Source organism: Ahaetulla prasina, chromosome 1 (assembly GCF_028640845.1).
Source record: "Ahaetulla prasina isolate Xishuangbanna chromosome 1, ASM2864084v1, whole genome shotgun sequence".
NCBI classification, from domain to species: domain Eukaryota; kingdom Metazoa; phylum Chordata; class Lepidosauria; order Squamata; family Colubridae; genus Ahaetulla; species Ahaetulla prasina.
The window spans coordinates 77,772,583-77,788,627 of NC_080539.1; the positions used below are offsets into that span (position 1 = coordinate 77,772,583).

General features: G+C 37.2%; 1 protein-coding gene across 1 annotated transcript in view; it reads left to right on the forward strand.

The window, feature by feature from the left end:
* Window positions 1-13,584, forward strand: part of SRD5A2 (steroid 5 alpha-reductase 2) — a 33,844-nt gene extending 20,260 nt beyond the window's left edge. The window contains exons 2-5 of the mRNA XM_058165229.1: window positions 7,357-7,520; window positions 8,785-8,886; window positions 9,470-9,620; window positions 13,068-13,584. Coding sequence (XP_058021212.1) covers window positions 7,357-7,520; window positions 8,785-8,886; window positions 9,470-9,620; window positions 13,068-13,134 — 484 coding nt within the window. The 3' untranslated portion in view covers window positions 13,135-13,584. The remainder of the gene's footprint in view (window positions 1-7,356; window positions 7,521-8,784; window positions 8,887-9,469; window positions 9,621-13,067) is intronic.
* The last annotated feature ends 2,461 nt before the right edge of the window (window positions 13,585-16,045 follow it).

Here is a 16,045-nt window from a genome sequence, read left to right on the forward strand (position 1 = left end):
CAGGTTAAAGCCCAGAACTAAGCCCTGTCACGATGCTGTGACATGATCTGAAAAGGGCTGTGCATGCAAGAAATCCTTCAAATATTGCACAGCTGACAAACAACCGAAGCCAACTAAAGCCCTTCAAAACATCCTAAGCAAAACAAAAGACCCAGCAACCCTAGAAGAAAAAAACAGGAATCATCTACAACATGCAATATAAGAACTGCAACAACCACTTTGTAGGACAAACAGGCACACAATTGGCAGAACACATCCACAAACACCAACTGGCAGTCAGAAAGCATGATGAAAATTCTTTAATTTCACAAATATAGACAGATTTAACCATAGTTTCAATTGGGAAAACGTGATAATCCTAGACCAGGCCAAATCAACCAACACTCTTCATACTATACATAAATGATCTCTATGACTTAATCTCAAGTTATTGTGTTCTCTTTGCTGACGATGTCAAACTATTTAATATCACTAATAATACTTCTACCCTTCAAGAAGACCTCGACTTAATTTCTGATTGGTCTAAAACTTGGCAACTCCAAATCTCAACCAGCAAATGCTCAGTCTTACATATTGGAAAAAAGAACCCAAACATCAAGTACAAACTGGATGGACATTACCTAACTGACGACCCCCACCCTGTCAAAGACCTTGGAGTTCTCATATCTAATGACCTTAATGCCAAAGCCCACTGCAACTACATAGCAAAAAAGGCCCTAAGGGTTGTAAACCTAATTTTACGCAGCTTCTTTTCAAAAAACTCTACACTACTAACTAGAGCATACAAAACATTTGCCAGACCTATTCTTGAATACAGCTCATCCGTCTGGAACCCATACCACATCACTGACATAAATACAATAGAACGAGTCCAGAAATATTTTACTAGAAGAGTTCTTCACTCCTCCAAAAACAACAAAATACCTTATACCGACAGACTTGAAATCCTGGGATTAGAAAACTTACAACTCCGTCAACTTCGACATGACCTGTGTTTAGCACACAAAATCATCTATTGCAATATCCTTCCTATAAAAGACTACTTCAGCTTCAATCACAATATTACAAGAGCAAAAAATAGATTCAAGCTAAATGTCAATCACTTCAAACTTGATTGCAGAAAATATGACTTCTGTAACAGAGTTGTTAATGCTTGGAACTCATTACCTGACTCCATAGTCTCTACTCATAATCCCAAAATCTTCAACCAAAAACTGTCTACTATTGACCTCACCCCATTCCTGAGAGGACTATAAGGGGCATGCATAAGAGCACAGATGTGTCTGCCGTTCCTGTCTTATTGTTCCCTTCATTATATCCAATTACTATAGTTGATGCATAATTTTAATTATATATATATATATATATATATATATATATATATATATATTCTTCAAAATATGCTGTTTTATCTATGACATTTGTTTGTGTATACTGTTGTGACAAAAATAAATAAAATAAAATAAAATAAAATAAAATATCAAAAATGCTTGGGAATTTCTAGAAGCCTGGCACTCTGACAAATCAGCCATCAATAGACACATAGACATTAACAACAGTTATAGACTATGCAAAAGAGACGACCAACCAGCCCCAAAGAGAAAAAAGATTCCAGCACTTCTCCACCAGTAATCAGCACTCAGATCTGTATAGATCAGTGATGGGGAAACTTTTTGGCACCAAGTGCCCAAAATGAAACGCTTGCGGTGGAGCACCAGAAACCTGAAGACCAGCTGGCTGGTGCACATGCGCGCGCCGGCCACCTGGTCCTCGGGTTTCCGATGTACGCATGTGCGCCGGCCAATTGGTCTTTGCATGCACCAGAGCACCAAAAATCCGGAAACCAAGTGGCCGGTGCATACATGCGCACCGGCCAGCTGGTCTTCGGGTTTCTGGTACTCTGGCACATTCAAAAACCAGCTGGGGCGCCAGAAACCAGAAGACAAGCTGGTGATGGCACACATGCCCACAGAGAGGGCTCTGTGTGCCCCTTCGGCACGCATATCATAGGTTCGCCATCACAGGTATAAATGAACTCCAAGGTCAACTTCAGACCAACAATCAAGTAAGCAATACCCCAATCAAGAAACTGCCAAAGAGCCATTAGCCCAAACAAAGAATCTCTAAGACTGCCTCCACCCACACATACAGGCAAGACACCAGAAAAAAACAGCAGCAAACCGCACTCCTTACTAGCACTGATGATGTTACCTAGTTAGGGTAATGAAAGGTCTGCAAGAAAACAAGCAAGCTGAGAGCCCGCCACCCCCCACCCACCCCGAAAACAATCTGCGTGGAAGAGTAGGAAAGTTTTTTTTCCAATCCCCAGATATAAGAATGCTTGCTTCAAGTTGTTTCTGCCAAAGAAGACAACCAAATATTACAGCTAATGGCATGCTTACTTTTCCAATAGAAAGAAACAGCTTGTTCACTTTTTTTTGAATAAAGGATTGCAAATGTTCACAGGATTTTCTTTGTTCAGTCATCTTTATTTTTATTTACTGTCTGAATGAAACTAATTTGTTGATATGTCCACAGTGTAAGTTAAAAAAAGAAAAAAAAACCTTTCAAACTTATTTTACATGACAGTAGTTAAGCAGAAACAACACTAGAGGAGTTATTTATCCCAGGTTTCAGAGGAAAAAAGTTCCAAAAAATGTACAGGCAACAAAGACAGGATTGGTGAAAATCTGATTAATAATTAAATAAATGAAGTGTTACAATAATTGTCAAAGTAGGGTTTTTTTTTAATTAGTTGGTGAAAAGGATCAGGTTAATACTGGTGTTTATAAATATACTACATCTGATTAGAGAATTGAATCGGCAATCACATCTGAAAGTATGCTCGAATGTACTTTTTTGCTGTTAAATTTAAATGCACAATGTACTCTCCTTGTTCCTGAAAGGCTTTCATAATTGCCTAAAATGGGGCTTTTTCTCCTGATTGATAAGTTAATAAAAACAGCAAGGACTTATTTAATTTGCTGTTTAATATGTATGATAGATACAAATAGCCTTTGCTGTATTTATCCTGGAGTTATCTAATCAGTTTCCTTTAGAACAGGTTGATATTATAGTTTGTTAATAACCTGGAATGAGTCATGCATGGATCATTATGAATCTGTTTTACTGTCCAATTCTGGTCCATCATGTTCTTCTTCCCAATGTTTTAAGTGAGCTTTAAAAAAAAAAAGACAAATTTTAACTTTATTCTAACTTAATTCTAATTCTAAAACACAGAGCTTTTCTATAAATCTTTTTATTGTGCATATAGTTATTACATTTCTCAAATATTTTTTTAAGCTTGCATTTTCTAATGTCATTTTTCTAATTACTCCAGAAATACGTTTATTTTTTTTCAAATTAGCATTGTGCAGCATTTTAACTGAAGCACGATGGAGGCTATCAGAATTCCATTCAATCTTCCTATGCTGCAATAGAATGTATTTTGTTGAGCTTTCAGTATCTGCTCTCACAGAAATCTCTAGTCTAGTGGGTTTTTGTTCTACTTCTCTTTGTTTATACAGCTTTACCTAATCATCTAAATGCAGTTTGAGATCAGATAAAACAAACTTAGTGTTTCTTGATGGCCTTGGGGTCCAGATTGGCACATCAAAAAAAAAATGTTAAAACTTATCTGTAAGTTGCATAATGATATAGGAAAGATGGCAGTTTTGACCAGTGGTGGGATTTAAGTAATTTAACAACCGGTTCTCTGCCCTAATGATTTCTTCCAATAACCAGTTTGCTAAACTGCTCAGAAAGTTAACAACCGGTTCTCCCAAGGTGGTGCGAACTGGCTGAATCCCACCACTGGTTTTGACATAGAAAAGATGGCAGATGGCTTTTCTATGAAGACATAGAAAATATGGCAGTTTAAGGCAAAGCAATTAGGAATGATAAACTCTCTCTAGGAATCTCCTCTAGGCTTGGTAAATCTCCTGATGAATGCTCATTTCCTTATATATACATCAGTGTCCCCGGTTCGGACCGGTTCTATAGAATTGGTAGTAAAACCGACAGGAGGCTCCGCCCACTGACCCAAACATCATCAAAACTCTTCTGCACATGTGCAGAAAAGCACATGTGTGCACAAGCAGAGTGAGTGCTCGTGCGCGGGCACAATGCAAAATGGTAGTAAAGGTAAGTAGAACCCACCCCTGATATACATACATACACATACACATACACACCCGCACCCAAATATATATATATTTAATTATTAAAGACTCCCTAAATTATGTCTACTAGAGCAGATAAAATTGCAATCACAAACCCTCTGAATTACTAAATTGACAAATTACATAAAGAGCTGTGACCTCCCTGCCTCTTATGTAACAGGAGATCAAATTAAAAAAAGAGTTGCCCAAAGAATCAGGGACATAGAAGTTCAAAATGACATAGCCATACTTAGTAAGGCTGTGTTGTGACCCAGGCCCAAGCAGGTAGTAGGAAACTCAGTCAGTGAAAAAACAAACTTTATTCGAACAGCTGAGAATTACTTCATTCTCAGCGTAGTTCAACTAAATTAAAGCAAATTCCTCCCAACACAAATTCCTCAGTCCTATCACAAGCCTAGGTCCAATTAGGCAAACTGCCAAAGGCCTTTCTTGGCAAACGTTCAGAAGACACCAATACAAAAATAAATGCAAGAAAGTAAAGCTACCAACGTTGTTTTCCGGCAAAGCCCAAACACCTTTGTTGGTCTGTTTTAAGCCTTATGGGAGGAGCCAATCATCTCTTGGCCCTACTCCCGAGTTGTCCTTCTTGCTTGAGCTGCTCTTGCTTTCTGGCAGCTCTTTCCATGCGCGCATTAGGAACAAGCTCCTCCTGTTCCCTTGCCTCACTACTATCAGGCTCTGGAGGCTCTGGAGTCCTCACCTCACTCCCCGATGGCCCTGGCCCCATCCCAGCCTCCAACACAGAGCCCTCATCCGGGCCTTCCCCAGCCTCCTCGCTGTCTGACTCCATTGCCAGCTCTGCAGGCTGCTGGTGGACCACAACAGGCTGGTAGCCTGAAATGGATGAGCAAATATAAATGCACCTTCCAAATGGACAACCATTTAAAGTCACAATTGGCAAAATGTCTCAAGGAGACATTTACCCGAGCAAGATTCGAACAGCTTGATACAATGGTTAGATATGGGAGATTCCATTCTATCCCATATAATGATTGTACATGTATTTGCGGAGCTGAAGAGATAGAAAACCTGACTCATATATTATTTGATAGCTGTCTGTATAAGGGGGCGAGAGATAAGTACATTGATTCATACATTAAATGTATGGCCCAGTGGGGGGCCCATATTAAAACAACATACTTCATATGTAGCCAGAATTTGAAAATGACATTTAAAACGACAGTTTCTGACTAAAATTGTCTGACTGAGATCGGCATATGTAGGCCTGATTGGGGTAGATTGTAGGGGTGATACAGAAATATATTTTTATGTTATTTTATTCTGTTTTACACATTTATGTATTAAATTATTGTATTTTATCCCATAATTATTGTATTTTACCCTATTTTTATTTTAAATTGTTTTTATAGGAATTTATTGGTAATACATGTTTGAACCTGGTATTTTGATATGGCCTATAGGCTAATCAATAAAGCTAAGCTAGGCTAACCTAATTATTATACTTATTTATAATATGCCACCTTTCAGCATAACAATCCCCCCAAAGTATTTTACAAGCAGTTGTAAAGAAAAATGCTATATATATTACTTAATAACAACCTTCACACAATGCAGTTTCTGGCACTGCATTCTATTTAGAGAGAATAAAATTCAGGATTTTAATGTTTCTCAAGTTGAGTAAAACCATGGACCAATACTTATATTGAAGCATTTATTATTATTATTATTTATTATTATTCATTAAACATGAAACTCAATCAACTGAACATTCAAAAAGATCACAAATACCATTGACTGGTGCTGATGGTTGATACGGGTTGCTGCCAGCGTCCTAGGTGGTATTATTATTATTATTATTATTATTATTATTATTATTATTATTATTATTATTATTATTATTAAAATTTACTTGCCACCTGTCTCACCATGGAACTACTCTGGGAGGCTTCCAATAATAAGGCTTACAATTTCATGGAAGAAAACTGAAAAGGCGTATAAACAGAAGTAAAAAAGGGCCTCTGGTGGCTCAGACTGCTAAGACAGTCTGTTATTAACACAGCTGCTTGCAATTACTGCAGGTTCAAGTCCCACCAAGCCCAAGGTTGACTCAGCCTTCCATTCTTTATAAGGTAGGTAAAATGAGGACCCAGATTATTGGGGGCAATAAGTTGACTTTGTATATAATATACAAATGGATGACGACTATTACTTAGTGTAAGCCGCCCTGAGTCTTCGGAGAAGGGTGGGATATAAATGCAAATTAAAAAAATAATAATAGAAGAATAAAATAAACAATGACAAAGGAATACAACAAGAATACATACATCAGTATGGTTATTAAAAAGATGGATGAATGCAGAGAGCAAGGGTGGGAGGGAGAGTCTGCCATCCATCCAGCAGCCCGTTCCAGTGTGGAACTCCCTTATGTTGGAAGAAAAATCTATTTGGTTCAGTCCCAAGCTGGGTGATAAAAAAAAAAGCCAGCACTGGAAATAAAATGGAGGCTGATTAAAAAGAAAGATTCTATTTATTGATGAGCAGAATCACCAACAGCATGTGGTTCTGGGGCAGCTGACTAACTGATTGAATGAGTGAATCTGAACAGGATAGTGCAAACCCATCCAGAATCAAGGATGACAAATACTCGGATCCTGAGGCTCCATGCACCCAAAGCCACTCAGTCTTGCCTGGGTTCAGTCTAAGTCAGTTGTCCTTAATCTAGATCCCTACAGCATCCAAACATCATGAGAAGACAAAGACAGTATCACGTAGATTACATGTGTGGAGTTGGCTTCATATATATGTTAAACAAGAAAGAAGTACCAAGCCCTGACTTAATCCATTCACAATAATCCTTTTGGATCACAGTGCTCAAAATAAAACATCTAACTCGGGCAGCAGATATCTCTGAAAAGGAGAAAGCTATTTTGCATACATGATGCCCTGTGCTTAAAAAGTATGTCAAACATCTTATTTGTATGATTACTTTTATTAGGTATTTTTGTAATGGGGTTGGGTTGCTGTATACTTCATCTGATAGCAGAGTTTCGCTCTCCAAGTGACAGTGTAAGTATTTTTAAGATGCTACTGAAAATAGAATACTTGGCAACATGTAAGATTATTAGAGATCTTGAATGTGTTATAAATCTGAGGTTTAACATTAATTTTTATGTGATTTTCTGTTTCTTTTCCTTTCTTTCCTGGTATCCCTCAGGACATTCATTTATTCATTCTTCCAAAGAGGCAGACCTTTCCCACTGAAGATAGTGTTTTTTGGTGCACTGTTCTGCATCTATAATGGCTTCCTTCAAGGTTACTACATGATTTATTGTGCTGAATATCCCGATGATTGGTGCAAAGACATACGATTTTTGTCAGGTATTGTCTGTGATGTGTGATGTGTCATACGTCTGCTGTTCAATTCATCCAAACTCTGCCAACATTGGGAGGGATGGAGGGCATAGTATCGTGAAAATCTTAATGCAGAAAAAACAAAACAAATCTTAATGCAGAAAAAACAACAACATAACACTTGTTTTCCTGCCACAATTTTATACTAATTGAACAAAGGTACAAAATAAATTCTGTACTCATGATAATAATAGTCAGAGAGGATTCTGATCACATTTCAGGCTAATATAGAATGGAAGAAAGAAATAATGTTTAATAGGAATTAGAACTTTTAAAATCTATGCTTGTGGGTCCAATTGCAGCTGGATATAGAACTAGCATTTTTTCTGCACTTGATACTACAGTTCACTACTCAGAATAATTTGCCCAAATAGGTACCGTATTAGGAAGATGTGTTTATGGGTATTGGGGGGGGGCAAGCTTTTTAATGCACATTTTTATGTGGAAAGTTTTGCAAAGTTATGCAGCAAGCAGACAAAATGAACTTAAGGTTTGAAAAATGAGAAATGAGAAAATGTGAAACTGAGAAAAATAAAACAGTTTTTCCCACTCATACTATTGTTTTTGGGAGTAAGTTGCTATCAGACATCTGCCAAACTCACTCTTCTATATTCAATTTTTAATTGCATTTATTTATTATTATAAATATTTGGTACATTTGTAATGAAAAAGTTATAGAATGCTATACTGTGACTTTTGTACATAATTTTGCTTTAACTTGTAAGCCGCTTTAGAATTCTATATTATTCTAAATGTTATTCTTCACCCGATCAAATGTTAAGAATAATCATCCCGATGAATGATCCTGTATAGCAGAGGTGAGGAACCATGGCCCCTTTATGACTTGTGAACTTCAATTCCCAGAATTCCTGATCCAGCCATGCTGGGAGTTGAAGTCCACAAGTCATAAAAGGACCATAGTTCCCCACTCCTGCTGTATAGGAATTTCCGTGGTTCCTCCCAACTGGGAGAGATCAAGTCAGCCAGCCAACAGAAGACTGAGAAATAAGCATATTTAACCACTTTTATTGGCACAAGGCAAGCCTGAAGAAAGACTCTTACATGGTCCTGGTTGGAATTGCTCTTGAGCTATCTCTTCTGAATACTTTTCACAAAAAATAGGGAGTATATTTTCTCAGTGGCAAAGAATAAAGCCAGTGCAATATTTGTTTGAATAAAGTCTGAAAATCAAATACTTGTACTATCCAACTCATAAATATTTTTTCTTTAGGTCTTTTGCTGTTTTTGTCTGGCATGGGAATCAATATCCACAGTGATTTTCTTCTACGTCAACTAAGAAAGCCTGGAGAGTTCACTTACAAAATTCCACAAGGTATAATAATTTGCCTTCCAAACTTCATGAAATATAGGATAACTCTTTGCCTTCCTTGTATCAAAAGAGCCTATTCTTAAGGTATGAAAAAGAAGACACTGGCTGGAAATGTGAAATTATTTAATTGGCCTTTTGTCCATTAGCACAGTTAATGAGATTCTCTGAGAAAGTCTTGATCAGACACCAGAATGAAGAACTGGAAGAGATCACACTTACTTTGGCCTATCAGCCCTGTTTCTTGCTGGTCACCCTTTATTTAGCCTCTTTGGTGTGCCTACAATGCAATAGAAATAGTTTTCTTACATCACGGGTGTCAAACCCGCAGCGTCACGTTGCCATCACATGACGTTTCATGATGTTTCCCCATTCGCGGAGTTGAGGTGGACATGGCCTGTGCATGATACATCTGGCCTGCAGGCCACCAGTTTGATACCCTTGTATTAAACAATGTGTCATTGTCCAACCTTTCACATGAGCACTTAGTTTTGGTATAATTCTTCAAGGGAGCCATAAACAAATAATAATATTGCTAATAATTAGCTGCTGTTTCTCAAGAGTATTTAAACAGATCTCTTCTTTGCAGGAGGATTGTTTGCATATGTCTCAGGAGCAAATTTCTTTGGGGAAATCCTGGAATGGTTCGGGTATGCTATAGCATGCTGGTCTCTGCCGGCTTTAGCCTTTGCATTTTTTACACTCTCCTGCATTGGACCACGTGCTTATCATCACCATAGGTATTTATCCATTAACTAACTATTATCTAACTATATCTATCTATCTATCTATCATCTATCTATCTATCTATCTATCTATCTATCTATCTATCTATCTATCTATCTATCTATCTATCTATCTATCTACCTACCTACCTACCTACCTACCTACCTACCTACCTACCTACCTACCTACCTACCTACCTACCTATCTATCTATCTATCTATCTATCTATCTATCTATCTATCTATCTATCTATCTATCTAAAAGGACGTATGTATGCATGCATGTATGTATGTATGTATGTATACGATCCAGCATAACTCTGGAATGGCTCGAGCAATTTCAACCAAACTTGGTACATAGATGACTTACTCTCTGAAAACAAATACTGTGGGGGTAAGACACCCCTGGTGTTTATGTGTGTGTCTGTGTCTGTGTGTGTTCCACCATAACTCTAGAACGGCTTGAGCAATTTCAACCAAACTTGGAACACAAATGACTTACTCTCTGGAAAAAAATACTGTGGGGGTAAGACACCACTAACGCCTGTCAGTGTTGTGTGTGTCTGTGTGTGTGTGTGTGTGTGTGTGTTTGTGTGGGTTCCAGCATAACTCCGGCAATTTCAACCAAACTTGGTACACATTCTTGACAACATTCTAGTTAATAATATTGCTCAGAAGCAGGAAATAATATATATGAGCCTTTCTATATTAAGCTGGAATCACTGTATGAGTGAGACAGGTGGCGTCTAAATTTATAGAAATATATATAAAACAAATAGATAGATAGATAGATAGATATAGATATAGATAGATAGATTGATAGATTGCTCCCAGAAGCACGAAGCTGAAGCCTGAAGATGACGAATGAGACTTCGTCGAAACGTCGCCAAGACACTTCCAATTTTACGCAGGAGAAAACCCGAATAACCAAAGACCTACATAGATATAGATATAGATATAGATATAGATATAGATAAACTAAAGGGCCAATTGATCAGAACTGTGAAAGCTTCAGATTAAGTGCTTCGGACTATTCATGAGTGAGATGCCTCTCTGCTCTTTATTAAAGCAATTTTTGTTTTTCAGGCTTCTGCTCAACTGAAAAAGGGTACCCTAAACTAAAGCAATTCTTAAAGCAGTCCCTTCTTTTCATTTTGCTCCATTGATTTTATACTCTGTGCTTGTGCTCTTTTTCCTTTTCCAGACATACATTGTGACGGTGTGTATGTTTGTTCTAGGAAACAGATTATGCACATTCTCCGCCCCACTGCTGTTCTATTTTTATTGTATTGCAAACTGCTTTGATGCCACTTTTCACTAAAATTCCCTTCTCTCTCACAAAACTAACGCTGCGTAATTAGCAAGCAATGTGCAGTTATGCTTCAATCTATCTTGCTCAAATATTTGTCTCCCAGAATTGTCAAAATAGATAAAACAGTAAAAGATAAGTAAGAAGATGCCCATTTATTTGAAATATTAATACTCCGCCTTTGATCCAAATTGACTCCAGTGCGCTAAAATAATCTCCTGTGGGCCCTTAAAATGACATGTGCAGCTGCGGATTGTAGTTCTATTTGGATGAGCACTATGACCCTGGGGAAATTTGTCTGTGCTCCTCTCTTTTAGGAAATCTAAGTGTGAGCTGCCTATAGCACAAGGCACATGAAAACATATGTGTCTCTGTGTATTTTATTCTAGAAGTCAGACAGCAGATCTATGGAAATGTGTGTGTTTCTGGATAGGAATTTTGTAGCTACCTTACTTATTGTCAAACCACATAAGATAAAGGTAAAGGTAAAGGTTCCCCTCGCACATGTCTGCTAGTCGTTCCCGACTCTAGGGGGCAGTGTTCATCTCTGTTTCAAAGCCGAAGAGCCAGCACTGTCCGAAGACGTCTCCATGGTCATGTGGCCGGCATGACTAAATGCCAAAGGCGCACGGAATGCTGTTACCTGTGGCCCCTATTTTTCTACTTGCATTTTTTACGTGCTTTTGAACTGCTAGGTTGGCAGAAGCTGGGACAAGTAACAGGAACTCACCCCGTTATGCAGCGCTAGGGATTCGAACTGCTGAACTGCCGACCTTTCGATCCACAAGCTTAGCATCTTAGCCACTGAGCCACCGCATCCCCACATAAGATAGTGACTGGATTTATCTAGATGTGACCTTCTACTACAAGTGGATTAGAAACTGCTGAAGCATAGATTTTAACATCTACCTTTGTTTTCTTTGTTTCCACACAGATCTGCTTCACTTGTGTAATTTATAGGACCTAGTACACAGCGTGTCTATTGTCTTTTTTACTTTGGCCCTGAAACTTCAAATGCTGAATCGAGTATGCCGCTAGTCATATAAATATACACAATGCTTTCTGTAAGAGCCCCACTGAATAGACAACTTAGAAAATTAAAATAAGAACTTTATTTTCATATTATCCTTAAAACTGAGGCTTTTGTAAACATTCAACAAGGAATATAACTTTTTGTTCTATTTTATATAACTTTTTATTCTGTTACTTAAGTTTCATTTAGCCAAGCATAAAAACCATGTAGAAAATACCTCGAAATACAGGTAGCTCTTAATTTACAACCATTCATTTAATGACCATTCAAAGTTATAACAACGCCGAAAAAGGTTTCTTATGACCAGTTCCCACAATTGTAACTGTTGCAGCTTCCCCATAGTCATGTGATCAGATTTTGGACGCTTGGCAACTGGCATGTATTTATGATGGTTGTAGCAGCAGCCCAGGATCCTGGGATTGTCATTCGCAACCTTCCTAGGGAGTTCTGAGACGCAAAATCAATGGGGAAGACAGATTTGCTTGTGAATCACCTAACAACCATGGTAACAATGGTTGTAAAATGGGCCATGATTCTATTGCTTAGCAATAGAAATTTTGAGCTACATTGTGTTCCTACATTGAGGACTACCTGTGGCAACTCTTCCACTGTTTTATTCTTGAATTTTTCTCATGATGGATAAATAATGCTGAATATAGATCTCTGACAAATGACGATCAACATTTACCAGCTAGTCACTATTCAAAGATAACAGGAGTTCTCTACAAATAATATCAGTTGAAGTCCGACTCTGCTGGAAGACACCAAATGTTTAAATCTTGTCTTCTAAAAGTATTGAGTCTTTCTCAAGGGGCTTACAAGTGAAAGGAAACTTATATATAAATGTCACATGTAGTTTTTGTAGTATTCTATAAATTTTTAATTACAAATTACCAAATATTTATAACAATTAAATAAGTGCAGTAAAATATTGAATTTTGTTAGAGAGAAGGACATAAAATTAACTTTTCATTTATCGTTTAAATGTTAACATTGTTTGAAACTTTGGATCCATTTATGACCCATTTTTGAAGAGATTTGATAAATGAGATTCTACCTTCTTAAAGCAGGATTATAATTTAGGGTACATATCTTCATGTTTGTGTATGTTTTCTTACAGGTATTATCTGAAGACATTCACAGCCTATCCAAGATCAAGAAAAGCCTTGATTCCTTTTATATTTTGAAGAACAGTTATCAGAATGGATGGGTGTTATGTGTTCTCTATTGTTTACATAAATGTTTTATTATTGTTAAGTATAATGTATTAAAGACCCTTGAATAATTTCATTTTGTATAATAGAATCCTTTTGGCTCTTAAGAGGAAGAATATTCAGCAACTAATGTTCTCCTACCTGCATTTCACAGGTTGGCAACTAGTGCTGGTTGTCTGGGAAATTGGGCTGTTAATCACTATCTACTTTTCAAAGAAAGCAGTGAGAATTAAGAAAAGTTCAGTTAAGGGGAAAAAGGGGCTTTTTAGCCCTAAGCTTATTGCTCTATTTCAGTGTTCTTTCTCATAAAGACAAAGAAAACATTCCATAAAAAGTGATACTCAGTTTCAAGCTATATAAATGCATCTTTTGTTATTTTCTTCAAATGAGTTATGGTTGTATATAATTATCATCAAAAATGAAATGTAAGTCACTCAGTTATTTTAAAAGGTAATTTAACAGGTAATAGTGTTTTTATATGTGTGATCCTTTAGCTGAATATGACATTAAATAAAAATCAGATCTTTTGCGTGAAACAGAAAAAAAGTGCTTGTGTTTTGTGGTTTTGATGATTAGAAAAAAAATGGATAAAAGAAAAAAGGGGTGGTTGTAATAATAGAATAATAATTAATATTGTACATGTATTTATATTTCCTGCAAAGAAAATTGGAAGCTTCTTCTGTTTTTTATTCTTTCTTTATTTCTGCACTTTTGCTTTTCTTTTCTTTTCTTTTCTTTTCTTTTCTTTTCTTTTCTTTTCTTTTCTTTTCTTTTCTTTTCTTTTCTTTTCTTTTCTTTTCTTTCTTTCTTTTCTTTTCTTTTCTTTTTCTTGCTGCACTTTTTTTCTTTGTTTTTCTCTTTGTTTTTTCTTTCTGCTCTTTATTAGTTTTATGTGTTTTGTAAAACACATTTGTAAAAAAAATATTTTTAAAAAACACAAAGCATCCTATTACTTTAAAAAAATCCATTTACTTTTACCTATCAAATCAAGAAACAGGAATCCATTTCCCATCTTCTTATCCAGATAGGTATTTTGTGCTACAAGCCTAATACCTGGTGACTGAATGGATCCATAGCACAGAAATTGTTCTTTATTGCACTTGCTTGTTTTCATTTACTTTTTAATTTAGCCTTGGAGCTTCTGAGTAGTTTCCACACATCCAGTTTTGACTTAGCTCAGTTTCAGAGTCCAGACAAGAAAGATCAACTGTTGCCACTTGGCCAAGTAGTCTCAAACTGCCAACAAAGGGGTGGGGGAAAACAAGATATTCAGTGCCCCTAGCAGCAAAATTTCTATGCTTCTCAAGAGGCACCTAAATTTCTGTGTATATACAGTACTGCATACAATAGCTCTGGCTCCATAAGTCAGTTGACTAAAAGGAAGAGCAGAGATGACAAAATCCAGTATCTTCTCTGTGTCCAAAACAGCTGATCCACGTCCTTAGATCCTGTAGTGTGTTTGCATGATTCTTCTGTGAGCTTGCTTCCAAATGAACTGAATACTATTATGCGGATGCTAACCAATAAGGTTGGACAGTACAGCTTATTCTTTTAATAATACATTCCAGCTGTTTTCCCGAAACCTTTAGTTTTATGTAATCTTTTGCAAGCAATTACTCTTGTATGTTTCTATGTGGGCATATTTAAAAGAGGCAGAGGCACTTTTCCTGCAACGTTGCATCATCTTTGCAACAACCTGGCTTTTCACGATTACCTTTAGACCAGGGGTCCCCAACCTTGGCAACTTTAAGCCTGGTGGACTTCAACTCCCAGAATTCCCCAGCCAGCAAAGTATTCTGGGAGTTGAAGTCCTCCAGGCTTAAAGTTGCCAAGGTTGGAGGCCCCTGCTTTAGACTATTGTCTTTCTGTCCTGCTTGGCATCATGTAGGGAGAAGGTTGTGAATCAAAGGGTAAGCCCAAGATCCCACATAATTCTGGTTCTATAGCATGTTTTTCAAACTTGACAACTTTATGGTGTGAAGCGTTCAACTCCCAGAATTTCGAAATTCTTCTGCAACAAACTGGTGAACAACCATACTTCTTTATGTAGCTGGATACTTGATTTCTTACTGATAGGCCCCAGTTGGTGCAAACTGGAAGAAAAGTTTTCAATTCCATCTCCTTGAGTATGGGTTCCACACAGGGCTATATCTTGAGTCCATTACTGTTCACCCTGATGATCCATGACAGTTATGCCAAGTCTGCTGTGAATCATATTGTGAAGTATGTGGACGACCTGACAGTGCTGGGGCTTATCCGGGATGACAATGAAGATTCTTATATGGAGGAGGTGAAGGCTTTGGTGGCCTGGTGCAGTAAAAATAACCTGGTTTTGAATGTTAATAAAACAGAGGAGATCATTATTGCTTTTAGAAAGAGCCGGCATAGTCATACTCCACTTTGTATCAAAGCTGCAGCTGTGGAGGTGGTCAACAGTATTACGTATCTGGGGGTGCAGATAACTAACAATCTGGCTTGGTCCCTTCATACGTTAGCATTTTCTGCATTGGATGAGGAGAGCACATCTTTCTCCTTCTGTCCTGGCCACTTTTTACAAAGGCATGATTGAGAGCGTTTTAACAAACTGCATCACTGTTTCATTTGGTGGTAGTAGTGCCTCAGAAAGAAAGTTCATACAGAGAGTAAGAACAGCTAAGAAGATTAAAGGAAGCTCATTTCCCGTTATTCAGGATACTGCTTATAAGCGCTACGTGTATATACATCCAAACTAGACTGTGATGTTTCTCTGTATCATATATGTGTGTGTATGTGGGTATATATATATTGGTTATGTTCTGAGAGCTGAATGCAATGAAATTTCATTTTAATGTATGCTGATTAGTGTACATTTAAAGTGACAATATTCTATTCTATTCTATTCTAT